The sequence below is a fragment of the Alexandromys fortis genome, unplaced genomic scaffold (assembly GCF_014885135.2).
Source record: "Alexandromys fortis isolate MF-2015 unplaced genomic scaffold, M_Fortis_MF-2015_v1.1 scaffold_28, whole genome shotgun sequence".
In the NCBI taxonomy this organism is placed as follows: domain Eukaryota; kingdom Metazoa; phylum Chordata; class Mammalia; order Rodentia; family Cricetidae; genus Alexandromys; species Alexandromys fortis.
The window spans coordinates 4,978,906-4,997,349 of NW_026067901.1; the positions used below are offsets into that span (position 1 = coordinate 4,978,906).

The window sequence follows — 18,444 nt, forward strand, 5'->3', positions numbered from 1 at the left end:
GGTAGGAGGCAGGTGCTGTTCTGTCTGTGGGCTGCTCAAAGTGTTGAGTTTAAAGTGGCCGTGCTTTATGAAAGGAAGACGACATTTGGGTAGCCACGTATATTAACAAGTGCTTCTCCCCGCTCTCCTCAGCACTAAGCGTAGAGAGAGTTGCTGAAACATGACTTCATCTCAGGCTGGGGCTGTTTAGGATTGCAGCCTTTCCCTCAAGGATAAGCAAATGAGAACATTTACTAAGTAAGAAGAATTCCTGATGTCTGACTTCGGCTTTAGTCCTTACACAAGCTATTCGCTATCCTTGAGCCCCCTTTTGTCTAAAGTGACTGGATTGGACTAGTCACAATTTTCTTTCTATTTTTTGATATGTAAATGTATATATAAAATCAAAATATACACAACTTGCTTTATATATTTTGATATATAAATTTATAAAATCAAAATATATAAAGGAAATTGGCGTTGCGAGGGTTCTTGTTTTCTTTAGGGCCTGTGTGAGGATGATTAGAAGACAATCCACGGGGCTGGCAAAGCTGACATCCCAGAGTCAGGATCACTGTCTTGACACCTTCATTGTCCTTTTTCTGTGGCGGCTTTTTATTCAGAGATTTAACACCTCACACTGACTAAGAGTGGGCTGGTTGAAATGCAATAACTCAGTAACTCAATACACGTTGCCTAACTTTTCAGAAAAATGTTGGTTGATAATGCGATTTAACAAGTCACCCAGCTGGACTTGGTTGTGGCATGGACTGTCTTGTGTATTCCTTTACTGTTTGTGGAGGGAGTTCCCTGAATACCTTCTTGACCTGAGCCCTTTCTAATCCCCGTGCAAATCAGGTTTGGTCCAGGGACTAGACGTGTCCAATGTGCGGTTTGTCCCAGGGACTCCACTGAGCAGTCAGCACTGCCTGGGATGGAAGACTTGCTTAGGAAATATGGGGAGCCTAGCAATGAGCATCTCTGCAGCCATCTTCCTGGGTAGCTGATGGTGGGTGAGGCAGAGAGCCCAGTTCCTGTCTTCTAAACTCTGAGGACCGCACAGGATTTCACCTGTGGGGAAAGTAGTGCACAGAGCGGTTTCCTTGAGTACTTGCCAAATAAATCACGAACAGGAATCACCTGTTAAAGGCGACCCAGAACTCTAGCATGGTGGCCTTTCTTCTTTGATCCTGAGCTGGTTAAGGAGGATCACTTCCTAATTGTTTGAGTGGTACTGGGGCTAGCAGGTGACTCCAGGCATTTGATCCCTTTCTCTGGGCGCATCAACATGGACACAGATATTAAGTCGACGCTCTCGGGAGAGTGGAGGTTTTACATTCGTTTCTCCTGTGTCATCCACAGCAGCCACTGGTGAATGTCCTGTGACGGAGAAGCCAGGCTTTGAACCTCATTATTATGCCTTTGGAGATGGAGCCCAAAATGAGCAAACTGGCCTTCGGGTGCCAGAGAAGTTCCACGTCAGACGACGATTCTGGCTGCGCGCTGGAAGAGTATGCCTGGGTCCCACCAGGCCTCAGGCCTGAGCAAGTAAGAAGCCCACTCTTTGATTGGCTTTCCAGGAACTTCCACTGTTTTGCAAGTGTGGATCTTCACTCTCCCTCAGCTGGGTTTGCTTTTTAAGGTTCTCTTTGGCTTCTTAGTCGAAGCTTCCTGTCTTCCCACTCGTGGATCCTGTGGCCCAACGGCCGCACTCAGCTCCTGCTGTAATTAATAAAATGCCGGGTACCACGGGTGTGCTTCTTAGTGTTCTTGTGAGTCCCTCTTCAGGGAGGAAGAGGAACTTACCTGACTTAGATGGTTTGGGGTTTTTGGTTTTTTTCTTTTTGATGGTCAGGGGAGCAGGGGCAGGGTGTGTCTTTTGAAACAGGGTCTCCCTGTGTAGTCCTGGCTGGCCTCCAACTTGCAGAGATCTGCCTTCCTCTGCCTTCCAAGTGCTGAAAAGAAAGGCGTGTGCCCGTATGCCTGGCTCTTATATATCTCAGAACTTCAGTAGAAACAGAAGGAAATAAAAGGGCCACCTCCTGGCCAGTTCTATGCAGTTCTCCTATGTGGAAGAGGGATGCAATGTTGCCACTAAGTCTGGCCTTCCATGAGTGCAGCGGACACTGGGAAAGCACCTGCATGGTGCTTCCTTTGCGTCGCTGTTTGGGGATGATGGGGACAGTGTCTGCCTATTTTCATTTCCCAGTATCCTTATGATGATGATATCACAAATTGTTGGTGGGTCTTAGGCAAGCAAAGTTGTCCTTCAGAATAGAAGACCGCAGTCTCGCGTCTGGTTGTCGAGTTACCTTTCTTGGAAGGTGGGAGGGAACCCCTTTGAGTTAGATAAGGCATCGTTATACATTCAAGACCCAGTGTATAAGTAGCGACTAGTAATAGTAAGGTATCAGAAAAGCTTCTAGAGCCCACACAGGAAGCAAAGGTGTGCTGGCATAGCCGTTGGGGAAGTGGAATTTTGAGAGACTCCCTTACATCCTAGATGGTGTTTGTTGAACCACTGCTAGCAGATGGCCCCCAGGTCCTTTAGGTCTTCTACTTGAATCCCTTTGATTCCACCTCAGCATTGCAGCATCCTTTGTGGCCTTCACCAAGGGATTTCCTAAAAGACAATAGAGACATGAAAATGATGTCCCCTTTCAAAGTGAGCTGAGACCAGCTCAGCATGCTGCGTACTGCAGATAACACCCATCCAAACCCTGTAAAGCGGATAGCAGAGAGAATCGTAGAATTTAGAGAGAAAATTGAGTCTGTCTGTTTAGAGGCCGGATCTTGGATATTTGTCACAGAATCTCCAAGAATTCACCTAGGACTCTCTCTTGATCCCTCGGCTGACCTTTGTAAGACTGGGGAACAGGAACCATAAATGAGTGCGTTTGATAGCACGTAATTTATGATGTCCTTAATTGTCACTGCAAATTGCATTCCTGAGGAGCAATTTAGCAGCTGGATGCTAGTTGATGCTAGCAGATGCAGGTTTGCACCGCTGCTGAGTTGGCTCAGCTGGTCCCCTCATTAGCTGCAGGGGGGCAGACCCCCCCCCAAAGGAGGGAGAGGTGAAGGCCTTCCTTTTGTGTATTGATGGTATCTATCCTGTGCTGCCCCCACAGATCCAGCTTTACTTTGCTTGCTTGCCGGAGGACAAGGTCCCTTACGTGAACAGCCCCGGAGAGAAACACCGGATTAAACAGCTTTTGTACCAGTTGCCACCACATGATAACGAGGTAAAGTAACAGGAGGAAAGCTAATTAGTAAGAAGAAAATAAACAGTCAGCGTCCTGGGGCCTTTCCGAAAGCCCAGCTCTTCACTGGCTAGGCAGTTCTTCGGCCTTTCTTAAAAGGTTACCTTACGCACAAGGCTTTTCTTCCTTTTTTTTAGAATAGAGAAAAGAGTATCACAGCGGGACTCTTCACACAGGTTATTCTTGATAGTGTTTTCAGCCACCCACCAATTACCGGGAGCTTTTCCTTCCCTGTGCAGGACGAGCACTTGAAGGTAGTTCAGGATTGAAGACCCGAGTGCCTGCAGAACGCAGCGGGAAGGAGTGAACGTGGCAATTACCCGGTCTCAACCTTCTGTGGACGGTGGCATCTTTCTTGCTGCTAAGGACTGCAATCAGTTCACACTTAGAAAATAGTGAGCCACGCCCGTTCTGTCAGATAGTGCGTCCCTTTTCTAGAGATTGAGGTCCATTTTACTTTATTTTTTTTGAGACGGGGTCTGGATCTCGACATGCAGACCAGGCTGGCTTCGAACTCCTGGAGGTGGGCAGGTCTCAGCCGCATGGGTGCTGGGATTAAAGGTGAGAACCACCACCACATCCAGCCGAGCCGTATTATAACTGAGGGTTTGAGGCAGGGAAGGGCAGGCAGGTGTACTGTTTTCCGTCCTGATACTCCGGGAAGGAAGAGCCATCACGGCCACCCTGCAGCACTCACCTCTGTTCTCTTTCCTGCGAAGGTGCGGTACTGCCAATCTTTAAGTGAAGAGGAGAAAAAGGAGCTGCAGGTGTTCAGTGCACAGAGGAAGAAAGAAGCGCTCGGGAGAGGAACCATTAAGCTCTTGTCCAGAGCTGTGATGCATGCGGCGTGTGAGCAGGTAGCCCCTTCTAGGGCGCGCAGAGGGCAGGTGGCAGCGGTGTGGGAGGGGTGAGTGGAGGGTGGCTGATGGGTGGCGTGGATGCACAGCCTATAAAAACTTCTGAAGAAAAGGAATTCCCTACCGGTTCTTACTTACTGCCTGCATGGCTGTGTGACAACCGGAGTCAGTCTGTTTGAATGACACTGTCCTGCAGGGAGGGACCCTTGTATTAAAACATAGATAATGAAGACATTCTGATCCGCTACTAATGGTTCTCAGCCCCTAGGAAAGCTCTAGAGTAGAAGGCAGCTCAGTCACACTGGGCAGAACTGGGAAGAGTTGCCTGTGTAGAGGTGTTGGTGTCGTTCAATCACCAGCAGTAGACAGAAATTAAAGCTATCCTAAAAACACGAAAAACAAAAAAACCCTTGTAGTTTACTTAAAAGTGGGAAAAACTAAAAATCCAGTAACTTAAACGAAGGGTCATTTTAATTTCCAATCTTTGTTTTAGTGTGGATTGCAGATGAACGGAGGGGAGGTCGCGGTGTTTGCCTCCCGCGCAGGCCCCGGAGTATGCTGGCATCCGTCCTGCTTTGTCTGCTTCACGTGCAATGAGCTACTGGTCGACCTCATCTATTTCTATCAGGATGGAAAAATTCACTGTGGCAGGCACCATGCAGAACTGCTCAAACCTCGGTGCTCAGCCTGTGATGAGGTAAAAAACAAAACAAAAAAAAAAGTTCATCCCTTAATAATGGAAAAAAATAACAGCCAACATTCCATTGTTCACAACTAAGCAAAACACGTGCCTCCTGCTTTGTTCTTTATGGATATTTTTAAGATAGAGTTGCCCATCCACAATGGAATTCTGTGTAGCCAATAAATAGGGGGCAAGCAGGTGCTTTTTGCTTGTCCATGGATGTCTCCGATGAAATGTAGGGGGGAAAAACACTGCAGAAGAATATGTAGACTACAACCTTTATTTTTTTTCAAATATAGGAAAGAAAGAACTCGATATAATGGACATGTTGTATACAGTTAGCAAAGGCTAGAAAGACAGACCAAAGTTAGTCAAGGATATAGCATAGGTGGATAACAGTGTAAAAGGAATTTCTTTCTCTTACATTATTATTATTATTATATAGAGATTTTTATTTTTTTTAATGGTCTCATAAGGCTAGACAGGCCTCAAACTTACTTTACTATGTAGTTGAAGTTCAAAACTTTGAATTCCTTATGCTCCTGCCTCCTGTTTCCAAGTGTTGGAATAATAGATACATACCGCAATGCCCGCCAAACTTGTTTTAAAGTGACTTTATTTTTGAAAAGGTTGAAAAGATACTATAGACAGCCCTATACACCTTTCTCCCCGCTCCCAGGTGCCATGCTGTATATGGCAAGAGCAAGAATCACCATTCATGCAGGGGCCATGCCTACACCTATTGGCTTTGATTAGATTGTTGTCTTTGCTTTTTTTTCCCCATCAGTGAGTATTTTAGGTCTTTAGGCAGTCATATAGGAAAAGGACATTACGTGGTTCCCTGCAATTAGGGTTCCTCCTTGTGTCTTCTTTGTCTTCCTCAGTCTGGGACAGAAAGTTTTCTGGTTATACATCCACACATATATTTCTTTAATGAAATATAAAGATTTTAAAGTCCTTAATGTACAGTGGCCTCTGTATCAGACAAACACTTCCTTCACAACTGTTCACACATCCCCAGTCTCGGTGTTCACTCGACAGACACTGGTTTCAGTTAAAACATACGTAGACCACAATTGACTTGACTGCTAATGTGTGCGTTGTCAGATTTCGCCACTAAAATGGTCCTTGGGAACAAAAGTGTAATAAATCACTTCTACCTCCAAGTTTAAGCAAGCTTTTAGTTTCCCCTCTCCAAAGTGCCGGTTTGTATTCTTGTAGGCAAGTCTTTGTCAGTGAAATGGAAACACGCATGAAGCCAGTGTCTATCTGTAGCTATCTATGTAGGCACACACATTACAAACCACTGCATATTTTGTAGTTGACTCTTTCTTTCTTACATGTATGATGAACACCAAGAGTATAAACACACTATAACTAAGTCAGTGGGTCAGGCCCTTTGTGGTAACAAAGCCAAACACTCATTGGGTGTGGTGGCGCGTGCCTTTGAGCCCAACACTCAGGAGGCAGAGGCACACAGATCTCTTGAGTTTGAGGCCAGCCTGATTTACAGAGCGAGTTCTAGGACAGCCAGGGCTACCCAGAGAAACCCTGCCCCCAAAAACCAAATAAACAAAGTTATACACTCTTCCAGCCAACAAAAAGCAGACACGTAGGAAAGAAGAATGACTTGTTGAAAGTTATCGATGATCTGATGAGGATTTAACTTAACAAGAAATTAGATGTAGAAAGTTAGAGCAACTAAAGAACATACTAGAACAGGTTGACCTTCCAAACCAAAGACCCCTTTCCAATTGAAGCTAACGTTTTCTTTTTCTGCTTCTCTTTGTAAAAGTTCAGAGCTTTACAGTTTAAGGCTTTGGAAGCAAACAAGAGCAGCCTGGACTTCCAGTTGCTCACATTGGCCCTTCTCATTCTCCATCCTGTCCTGCAAACTCTATAGGCCTCTTATTGCTAAGTTCCAGGAGCAAGAGCTTTTCCATGCTGGGTTTGGTGGCCTCTGGGTACCCTGTGGGTGTGTCAACCTTCTGTTCCACCCCTTCGTACTCCGCATGCCATTTCCTCTGCTGTGAGCTTTTTCTCCATTTTCTGCAGCTAGCTGCCTCACTGCCTGCATTTTCTTCTCCTCTCCTCTCTCCTGGGTCTTGTCCAGGCCGCTGTACATGCCCACCATGTACCCCAAGATGCCAGGGTCATACAGGTGGGCAGACATGAGGTCTGTGCCTTTTTCCACTGCTAGGGCACGGCTATTTTATAACACCTCCCACACACACTCTTCACCAGATGATCTAGAGGGCGAGGGCCGCCACAAAGGACACCTCCAACAAGAATGTCACCACCAAAGAACCCCTAAGACAGGACCTGCTGCAGGGTGTTTGAGCTCAGGTTCGAGAGCCAGTGTCAGCTGTGCAGAGTGGAGGCTTGTCTTGGACATATGCTAATTTGTTTATTTGTTTTTGCTTGCATACTGACCTTCCATTCTGCGGTTCTGTGTTTCTTTTTAAAGATAATCTTCGCTGATGAGTGCACAGAAGCCGAGGGTCGCCACTGGCACATGAAACACTTCTGCTGCCTGGAATGCGAGACGGTCCTGGGGGGGCAGAGGTACATTATGAAGGATGGCCGCCCCTTCTGCTGCGGCTGCTTCGAGTCTCTCTACGCGGAGTACTGTGAAACGTGTGGGGAGCATATTGGTGAGTGTGGCTGCCGCCCACCTCCTGTATGCCCTGTCATACAGCCGCAGCCGTCGGTGATTATCCGCCGTCTTGCTCCTTTGTTAACGCTGGTGAAAATTGAGGTATAATTTACACGTATCGGAGCACACGGCACGTCAGTGATTGTCAGATGAATAGGCTGTTCTGATTGTTCATAGCAGCGAACACTGAGCTGATTCTAGGCACGCTCAGTTAAAGTTCCCATGGGCCTCTGGGGATTTTCCTTTTTCTGGTGGGGATAGGGGGTAAAACCCAGGACCTTGTCTATACTAGGAAAGCCCTGGTCACACCATTTTTTTTTTTCTCAGCCTATTAATACATCTGTTTCATGTGTTTTGAGGTTAAAGCCTTTCATTGAAAATATACGGGCAGCAGCCAGCTCTCAGCCAGCAGCATGTGGCTCACAGTTAAAGCCGATGGAATACTTGTATCTGCATGTGTGTAGAAGCACAAGTTCAACTACATGCCTCAAACATGTTCAACAGCAAAAGCACAGAAATGCAAACATCATGGCAATAAACATGTGAAGCTCAGGATACTTGACTATAGCACAGTAAATGAATCCAAAGGGTCCCTTTGTATGGCCTCAGTGGGGAACATGTGTTGGTCAATTTGAATCTTCTTTAATTAATCAATTTATAATTAATTAACATATAATAATATAATAAACATAATAAATTAATATAAAAGTATTAGTGTATAATATAGAAATATTGACATACTAATATAAATATTATTGTATTAGAATATTCGTATTAATATATTGATATATAAATATACAATGTATAATTTATTATATATACACTTGCCAGGAGAGGGCACCAGATCTCATTACAGATGGTTGTGAGCCACCCTGTGGTTGCTGGGAATTGAACTCAGGACCTCTGGAAGAGCAGACAATGCTCTTAACCTCTGAGCCATCTCTCCAGTCCTTCAATTTAAATCTTAATGGATCTGCATGTCTGTTGATGACCCTGTTTTGGCTATCAATGCTGGGATTACAAATAATCCTTTGAACAGATAAGTTGACAAATACATTATCTACAGATAGGGACGGTGAACCGTATATGTAACCCACACCTGACAAGATCAAGGCAACATCGAGCCAGATGTGTATGTAGTGCACATCTGGAGTCCTAACACAGAGGCTAAGGCAGGAAGGGGCAAGAACTCAAGAGTCAACCCCGGGTTCACAGCTGACCTGGACCACATAGTGAGATGTTTCCCTTAAAACAAAGCCCAGAGCGTTCCCATCACCCACAAGTTCCCTCCTGTCCACACCTCTCCCCAGCACCTAAGTGTTTTCCTGTCTCTTAACACAGGTGTGGACCATGCACAGATGACCTATGACGGGCAACACTGGCATGCCACAGAGGCCTGCTTTTCCTGCGCTCAGTGTAAGGCCTCTCTGCTGGGATGCCCCTTCCTTCCAAAGCAAGGTCAGATTTATTGCTCCAAGACCTGCAGCCTAGGCGAAGACATGCACGCCTCCGATTCTTCCGACTCTGCCTTCCAGTCTGCCCGATCCAGGGACTCGAGGAGAAGCGTGCGGATGGGCAGAAGCAGTCGCTCCGCAGACCAGTGCAGACAGTCTCTGCTCCTCTCCCCTGCTCTGAACTACAAGTTCCCCGGTCTTAACGGCAATGCTGACGACACCCTATCTCGGAAGCTGGACGACTTGAGTCTCTCCCGGCAGGGAGCAGGCTTTGCTAATGAGGAGTTCTGGAAAGCCAGAGTCGATCAGGAAGCCTCCGAAGAACCTGAAGAATGGGCCGAACATGAGGATTACATGACACAGCTCCTCCTCAAATTCGGGGATAAAAGCCTCTTCCAGCAGCAGCCCGGTGAGGTGGAGATTAGAGCCAGTGAGCACTGGATGCCTGACAGCATGGTCAAAAACAAGCCTGAGGTGAAGCCAAATCACCAGGGCCTGGTCAGTAAGAAGTACCAGTCTGATATGTATTGGGCACAGTCCCAGGACGGGCTAGGTGACTCTGCCTATGGCAGTCATCCTGGCCCTGCCAGCAGCCGCAGGCTGCAAGAGTTGGATCTGGACCACGGTGCTGCCGGGTATAACCATGACCAAAGCCAGTGGTATGAAGACTCCCTGGAGTGTCTGTCTGACCTGAAGCCAGAACAAAGTGTCCGGGATTCTATGGATTCTTTGGCGTTGTCCAATATCACAGGTATGTCACCCGGGGACTGTGGGGTGTTTGAAAAGGCAGGCGCTGAAAGGTTTGTTAACAAGTTACCACCGAGTGCCAGTAGGTGGCGTCGTATTTAAAACTCTGGAGGAACAAAGGTGTTTCATTGGAATGCCACAGGATGTTAGGCGGGTGTGTCTGTGAGGTGAGTACTCAGTGTGACTTCCTGGAGGAAACTGATTTGGATAAGAACATCTATCTTTGCCTGGATCAGGGGTTAGAGATTCTGTGTTCAGATTATACTATATGAATTTTAAGATAGTAAAAGTAGCCTGAATATGTTATAAATTTTTAACTGTTAAAAACAAAAAACCTTGGATTGCTCTGTGGGTTGAGATAGCTCAAAAAAAAAAAAAAAAAACCTAAATGTTTTTTTTTTTCCTCATTATAAAATTGTGCTTTAGTGTTTCTGAGGCAAATTCTTATTATTCATCCTATGCTTTATGCTAAAATAACCCTGAGTTGTATAAAGTAGATATTATTAATTTTAAATAGGAGGAAACAAATTGTTTGACAGCTGAGTGGCTGATGTTACCCAGGATATGAAGATAAGACTGGTGTAAAAAAAAAACCCAGCATGTTATATGAATTTCATATGGATATTTGCTTAGGACACAAAAACACTATGCTCCTGCACCTAGTTCACAAACTAGTAACAGCCCGTCCTTTATAGTGTTATAACAAAGCCAGGAAAAGGACCGAGTGCTCTCCGCTGCCGGTGGTCTGTGCAGAACGGTGAGACACTGCTCCTTCCTGGTTCCTGGCCTGTCACACGGGTCCTCTTGTAAGGAGAGCGGAGGAAGCATGGCGGGTGAGACTGTCTGCCAGGTTAACGTGTCACCCTTTCTGGGTACAACTGCGTGAAAGGCAGCGGCTGGATGGAGGTGAAGCTCAGAAGTACAGGAAACACTTTGTGTGTGCAAGGCCATTGGTTTAACCCACACCCCCCCCCCCCAGTGCTGAAAACTAAAAAGTCAAATGCTAGAGACTGACAGTCCTTGGGAATAAACAAGCTATCTTTCCAGAGTAGGGAGTTAGCATCTTACAGGAGCCGATCAGGGGCCCATACCAGTCTCTCGCTGTCCTAGATTCATAGAAACTTGAGTAAGGCATATCGTCACCGAGATCACTGCTCTTGGTTTAGGAATAAGAGCGATCCAGAAGTGAAGCATTTTAAAGACTGGAGTCGGATGACTAACCGAGGGCGCAGACCTGGGGCTGGCAAACCTTTGCTCTCAACAGCTCAGTTTATGGCTAGCTTCTGCCACAGGGGGAATCAGCCCCAGACAACCTAAGTACAGCCGTGTTCTGGTGTGACTGCACACAGCAGGCTGCTGTCCCCAGTCTAAGATGAAGACAACTGTCCACTCCGAAGGGGCTGACTGACATTCAAAGGGGGTGGCTCTCGGAGCTTCCGTCTGTGCTGCCTGTGGCACGTGCTAGAACAATCTTTAGGTTCCCTGGTGGCATTAACAAAGTTCATACTTCTCAGTTGGTAAACACTACACATAGGCTTCCCCAAGTGTGTTTGAATCAGATGATTCAATAGGGAATTTTCTTGTAGATGCTTTTCTGTACCACATTTAAGGTTTGTGCGGATGTTGGGACTTGTGAGAATCACATCATGTTTTGGGCTCTGTTGCAGGAGCATCAGTGGACGGAGAAAGCAAGCCCAGGCCGTCATTATACTCTCTGCAGAACTTTGAGGAGGTGGAGGCTGAGGACTGTGAGAAAATGAGCAACATGGGCACTCTGAACTCCTCCATGCTGCACAGGAGTGCGGAGTCCTTAAAGAGTCTGAATTCAGAGTTATGTCCGGAAAAAATCATGCCTGAGGAAAAGCCAGTCCACCTGCCAGTGCTCAGAAGATCCAAGTCTCAGTCCAGACCTCAGCAGGTCAAGTTCTCGGATGACGTCATTGACAACGGGAGCTATGACGTCGAAATCCGGCAGCCTCCCATGAGTGAAAGGACTCGGAGACGCGTGTATCACTTTGAAGAAAGGGGATCCAGGCCTCACCACCATCGCCACCGGAGAAGCAGGAAGTCGCGGTCCGACAATGCCCTGAACCTGGTCACGGAAAGGAAGTACTCTCCCAAGGACAGACTTCGTCTGTACACGCCGGATAACTATGAGAAATTCATACAGAACAAAGGCGCCCGGGAGCTTCAAGCGTACCTGCAGAATGCCGATCTCTACGGCCAGTATGCCCATGCCACGTCTGATTACGCCCTGCAGAACCCAGGAATGAACAGGTTCCTGGGCCTCTATGGGGATGATGATGACTCCTGGGGTTCGTCCTCCACGTCCTCCTCCGACTCCGAAGAAGAAGGCTATTTTCTCGGACAACCGATCCCTCAGCCGCGGCCGCAGAGATTCACCTACTACACAGATGACCTTTCTAGTCCAACGTCTGCACTGCCCACTCCACAGTTTAGCCAGAGGACAACTAAATCCAAGAAGAAAAAAGGACACAAGGGCAAAAACTGTATTATTTCTTAACCAAGTAGACCCCGAGGGGATCTGTTTAAAAGTTAGCCATTTAACCCGGACTTGGACCTTTTATTCACTCTAGGAGAGTTCGCTGAAATAGTGTGAAGTGCTTCCTTGGCCTACGTAAATGAGAGCCTACTGCTGTTTACAGTCAGATTAACACACAGAGAGGGGTGGCCTCCTCCAGGTGCCCTTCCTGGGTGGCGCCAGATTAAAACACTGTCTTGTGCCAGTGGCAGGTAAATTACAACTGCTTTGGTCTCCAGTCCACAAAGAGAACTCTCCGGAAACTGCCACCAGGTGATTGGACAGAGTGTTCGTTTTAGAAGCCGGACAGCCACCTTTGTGGGCAGGAGTGCTTGTCCTTAACTCAGTCAGGTTGGCTCAGGTCCTGAGTGGTGTCGTGTTGTGAGGCATGCATGTCACCATGACGACCTAGCTCACCACCACGTGTCCCATTGCGTGAGGCGAACTTGTTCCCCTTCAGCCCTTCCTTATTAGCCAGGTAAACATATTGTATTACTTCCAGCTACAGATCGAAAGGCCTTGCTATTTATATGTAGTATTTCATAGACCTTAAAGTGTATTCCTAATTTAACGGTGCAAATATTAATGTATATACTGTACAGTTCAGATTTTAAAGCTGATATTTTTATATCCCTGAAATGCAAGATGTTTGTTACACTGCCGTGCTAGATTCATTAGGGAACCGGAAACAGCATTTATGGGTGAGAAGGTTGCTTGTATTTTAATCAGGGTTTATAAGTTTAGACAGTCAATTTATATTGCTTAGTGACGGAAAGTTGGTTTGTTTGTTTTTTTTCAATATTATAAAAGGCTCTGTATGCATGGTGGGGCTATGTACATAGTTGTTACTGGGACCCTGTTACTCTTACAAGTGTTATTTATGGGTCAAGCTTTGTAAACTGTATAAATGTAAAAACAAGCCCCACACGTACCTCTGGAGTATATGGTGAAACCAAGGAGAAGCTGTTGGGTGTTCTTCCCTGGGCAAGGGGAGGTCTCTCAGCGGTGATAACGTTCGTATTTTTGTGAGAGTCTGGAGACTTACTATGTAAAGAGAGGTTATTTCTCCTGCCCTTCCCTCCCAGCTGGTCGTTGGCCTTTAAAAGTAACTTTGAAAAACCGAGTTTCCAGTTGCAGTAGGAACGAGCCAGAGCGCTTCAAGTTCACAAGGCTCTGGTTCAACGGGAAGCCATGCTGGATTTGAACTAATGAGCGGGTAGTTTGGGCTGTGCTGTTCTTGCATTCACATCTCAGTCCTAACTAAAGGTCCCGGTGTCATCCTGGGCCTTTCAGGGAGGTGTTTATAATAAAGGCTTAATAAATGACAGCTACTGTTCTGAGTATGAATCTTCCATTTTGCTCCAGTGTTCTTTTTTCCCATAATCCTCCTACCACTAACAGATCTTTGTTGAACCCCAGACTTGAGGAACAGAAACTATTATTTATCAAGAGCAAAGAAAGGCTGTCTGGCCTTGAAAAGACCAGATGTGAACCCAGTAGGTAAACCTATGGTCTAGGAATTCCTCCCCCTCCCCATCTCTAAAGAGGGCATGGCCAGACATGAATCCAGTAGGTAAACCTACTGTCCAGGAACCCCGCCCATGAGTCCATCCCTAAAGAGGGAAAGGCTAGGAAGAGTCCCTTCAGCAAAGCTGCAGAGGAAAAAAGCCCTTTCCTCTGCAGCTCCATCAGCATTGCCTAGGTCTTGCACACTTCGAGAACAGGTCAGTACGGAAATGAAGATTATTCATGGCAGAAATCCTTCAGACAGGATCAAACACCAAAGCTTATTCCCACTCCTCATCTCCAGAAGTAAACTACTTATTTAGTCTCAGTCCACACTTCTGATGTTCCAAACACAAGTATCTCTTCAAAATACTAGTTGGGCCAGGCGGCTCTTAATCCCAGCACTTGAGAGGCAGAGGCAGGTGGATCTCAGTGAGTTTGAGGCCAGCCTGGGCTACAGAGTGAGTTCTAGGACACATTCCAAAGCTACACAGAGGAACCCTGTCTCAAAAACAAAGACAAAAAAAAATTAAAAAAAAAATGTGGTGGCGCACGCCTTTAATCCCAGCACTTGGGAGGCAGAGGCAGGCGGATCTCTGTGAGTTCGAGACCAGCCTGGTCTACAAGAGCTAGTTCCAGGACAGGCTCCAAAACCACAGAGAAACCCTGTCTCGAAAAACAAAACAAAACAAAAAAAAATTCTAGGGGCTGGAGAGATGGCTCGGCGGTTAAGAGCACTGACTGTTCTTCCAGAGGTCCTGAGTTCAATTCCCAGCAACCACATGGTGGCTCACAACCATCTGTAATGAGATCTGGCGCCCTCTTCTGGCCTTCAGGCATACATGGAGACAGAATGTTGTATACATAATAAATAAAAACTTAAAAAAATTTCTAGTTGAGGCTGGGGGTATAGCTCAGTGACACAGCGTGCTCACGCATAAGGCTCTGGGGCTGATTTCTAACAGAATGGTGGAGAGCTCGACCCTCTTACTTGCTTTTCACTTTCCAGGACTGCATAGTCACCTCACCTCACTTCTCCGATAGCTATTTAATGTTCTATTGGGTGATACACTTGAATTTCCTCATACATATCCTACAGCGGCATACGTGCCTATCCACCGAGCAACAACATTCCTGGGACAAGCCGACATATTTGAAGGTGTTGGATTCCCACAGTTTTCCTACCGCAGTCCTCCTGGTTCACACACTATATGAGCAGATGCACTGACAGCATTCTTGGTGTTGAGGAATGTGAGCTGCTTCAGTGTAGTAATATTCTGTTAGGAAATGCACTGAGCAGCCGTCCTCAGGCCAGCGCAGGTGTGCACCGAAGATAGCCGCTGCCCTGCACACTCAAGTGCAATCAATCTCAAGGGATTATTCTTGCTAGTGATCTGGCAGCAATCAGTTTCCATTTCCATATGTAATTATATAGAATGCCAAAACGTAAGGAAACAGAGATCTCTACGGACAATACTCAAAACCTTTGGGCTTTAGAATCTGCTCAGCACTGAGATTACTGAAGGAGAAAGAGAGGCAATCGCTGCACAGTCCTATAAAGAAAGAACTGAACTGCAGTAAAGGCCTGAACAGGCCTCGTTACAAAGAATATAAAGTATTCTGGTCGATCAATGAATTCCAAAGTTTGGCTCGAGACAGACCACACAGAACTGCCTCTGATCAGACAGTGGAGAGGCAGATAGTCAGACCCTTACTGTCCTCACTAGAGCCGGTCTTTACAGTGACATCTATGTATCTGCCGTTCCTGTCATGATCTAATTCCTCAGGGAAGTCAGGTCACCTGCTGTCCCTCCCAGTAGATGGCGAGCACATGACAAGAGCTGGAGTGTGCACCCAGGACTGTTAGAGCTGCCCTGGGGAGGAGCCAGTGTTGTCAGGTGCAAAGTATTTGAAGACAGGCTAGGTGTGGGCTTCTGTAAAATCCTAAACACTTAAGGACGAAATGTTTCCGAAGACTACCCATCAAGATGAACCTGTCATCTCAATTCCCTACTTCAGACATAAAGTCAGGAGCCTCAAGCAGGTTAGAGTTCTCTAACGAAGGCCCAACACTAATACTGTTTATAGAAACATTATTGGGAATCGTTAAAAACTAATTACAAAATCCTTTATCTGTCTGTGCTTGTCACAGCTCATCCCGACCTCCCCACCCATCTCCATGTCTGTTAGGAAGTGGTTGAAGGCTCTGAGAAATTGATGCACTTTGACAGTAACACTAGTTCACGTAACTTCAAATTTTACTCTTAAGCAAAGCAACACACTTGATGCAACACTCTTCACGTTCGACTCTAACCTACCTTCCTCCTGCAGAAGGGAGACGTATTTATTCTTCAGTTATGTCTGTAGTTGGGAGGGCTGGAGATGTGGCTCAGTGAACTGTTCTACCAGAGGACCAGAGTCTGGACCCCAGGACCCACAATGGGTGGATTAAAATGTATTATCTCTAGCTCCAGGGGATCTGACAGGGACTGTGGACAAACACATGTCTACATACACACAGACACAAACACATAAATCTTTAAAAAAAAAAAAGTAGTTGGGACAGACTCCTGCAGATGAACAAGAAAATGTAAGTATGTTAACATGTGCAGTGCTCAATGCTAAGGAGAAAAAAAGCAACTCAAAGCAGCAGGGGATGACTGTACCTTAAGTAACATGTCAACAAAGAAAACATTGCAGAGAAATGCTAAAAGAGAGGCAATACCAAACTTGAAAAGTGAAAAAGGTTGAAAATAACTTGTATGAAGACATACAACATATTTGGACAAAAGCTGATAGCTAGAGAAGTCACAGGCCCTAGTGGGAGACTAGTTGAGTTGCAGCTTTGTAAAATGAACAGGATATTCCCATCAAATAATCTAAATGATACGTAAATGGCCACAGATTAGTGCCAGTGCCAGGCAGGTTTAGGCAGAGGCTTTTTGCAGTGGGTGCAGTAACTGGACATACTCAAAGTCATGAGATCAAACATAGCAAAGTTGAGAGAGTATCACAGACCAGAGAACAGGAAGAAGGATGGGGTGGAGTGTTGTAAGACTGCCTTCTAGGCCTGCCACATCATCAGACTATCGAATTCTCAGGGCCTACGACTGCCCTCGCAGACCCACATGAGACTGGGCACACCAGCCCTGTGTCATGAAGTAGGAAGGGGCTCACAGGGTCTCTGAAGATTAATAGGTAGTTTAATGGTTGCAGGAGTTTTTCCTAACTGGTATTGTAATTTAGTAAAGGTATCCATGCTCCTACATATAAATTCTTTTTTTAAATATTTATTTGTTATGTATGCAATATTCTGTCTGTGTGTATGTCTGCAGGCCAGAAGAGGGCACCAGACCTCATTCCAGATGGTTGTCAGCCACCACGTGGTTGCCGGGATTTGAACTCAGGACCTTTGGAAGAGAAGGCACTGCTCTTAACCACTGAGCCATCTCTCCAGCCCTACATATAAATTCTTATCTATGCTTCTGTAAGATACTCATGCCTCATCCCACAAAAACAAAACAAAACAAAACAAAACACCCACACACTGGAAAGACTAGTTGAGAAAAGGATCAAAGTAGGACAATAGGGGGTAATGAGAGAAATACAAGTAACACACGCCACATATATACGTGTGTGTGTGTGTATATATATACACACACACACATATATAAAGAAAAACAATGAAACTTATTATGTACAATTAATACAAGCTAATTTATGGAAGAAAATGTGCTGCAGCAGACACCTCCCAAGCAGAACGTTAAAGGGTAGAGAGGGTAGGTTTGAAAGACTTTCTGTTCTTTGTGGGACCAGGTCACCAAACACTTTACTCAGAGGTCAGGAGAAGGGTTCAGTAGGTTCAATGACCTGATGTCCTCAGCAGGGCAGACATTTTCCCCTGTGCTTGCACACACACAGGCAGACTCTGACACTGTCACTCTTTAGCTTGTTTCTTCCACACTCTTCAGTGTGCACAAGTCACGTCTTACCATCAACTTCACTGACTGAGACACACCTAGAGGGTTACTGGAAAAGCACACTTCTGGATGTCTATGAAACTTTCTAGAGAGTGACTTTGAGGAGGAAAACATACCCTCACTGTGGTGTCTAGAGGCTCAGGAGGAATAGGCTCGTAGGTGTAGACAGCCCCACCCCTACCCTGTGCTTTCTGGTTGCCATGGGTGAGCAACGTGGCTGTGCTCCAAGTCCCCATCCACCCACTGTGAAGTCGTGCCTCACCATAGATGCAGAACCAGTGGAACCCAGTGGACTCACACCTGAAATCATGCAATAGCCCCACCCCCACCCTGTTTCTCTGGGGTATTTGTCACAGCAGTGAAAACTGATATGGCCCTATAGGCACATACCAGCCTTTCTCTATTGCATTCCCTCTTTCTGAACTTCTAATACTTCTCCGTCAGAATAAATTCCATTTCTCCAAGATGCAGAGGTTACGTTTCATTCAAATGTGGAGATGCCTTTAGGTTGACAACATCCCCAACATCCCCAGCTGTGCGGAAAACCAGAGTGACAGCTCAGATGGAGGACTTCCAACCTCGCAGGTCTCTGGAAATCAGATTCGCAGTTACATAATTTCGAGTATTCCTCGGGTGAGCACCATCAGGACTGCTCCAGTGCCTGTCTGTTCTCCTCTTCTGGCAGCAGCTGGGGGGAGAAGGGAAAGAGAAGATGCAGCAGGGAACAAGCTTACATGAGTCATACATGAGCGAGGGGATTTGAGAAAAGACACGCTGA

General features: G+C 46.1%; 1 protein-coding gene across 6 annotated transcripts in view; it reads left to right on the forward strand.

The window, feature by feature from the left end:
* Prickle1 (prickle planar cell polarity protein 1) overlaps window positions 1-12,340 on the forward strand; it is an 88,288-nt gene extending 75,948 nt beyond the window's left edge. For all 6 annotated transcript variants that reach the window (XM_050129504.1, XM_050129539.1, XM_050129537.1 and 3 more), the window contains exons 2-8: window positions 1,342-1,527; window positions 3,111-3,224; window positions 3,962-4,099; window positions 4,593-4,796; window positions 7,249-7,435; window positions 8,779-9,642; window positions 11,306-12,340. In XM_050129504.1, the coding sequence (XP_049985461.1) occupies window positions 1,396-1,527; window positions 3,111-3,224; window positions 3,962-4,099; window positions 4,593-4,796; window positions 7,249-7,435; window positions 8,779-9,642; window positions 11,306-12,162 (2,496 nt within the window). In that variant the 5' untranslated portion in view covers window positions 1,342-1,395 and the 3' untranslated portion in view covers window positions 12,163-12,340. The remainder of the gene's footprint in view (window positions 1-1,341; window positions 1,528-3,110; window positions 3,225-3,961; window positions 4,100-4,592; window positions 4,797-7,248; window positions 7,436-8,778; window positions 9,643-11,305) is intronic.
* Window positions 12,341-18,444: the final 6,104 nt, after the last annotated feature.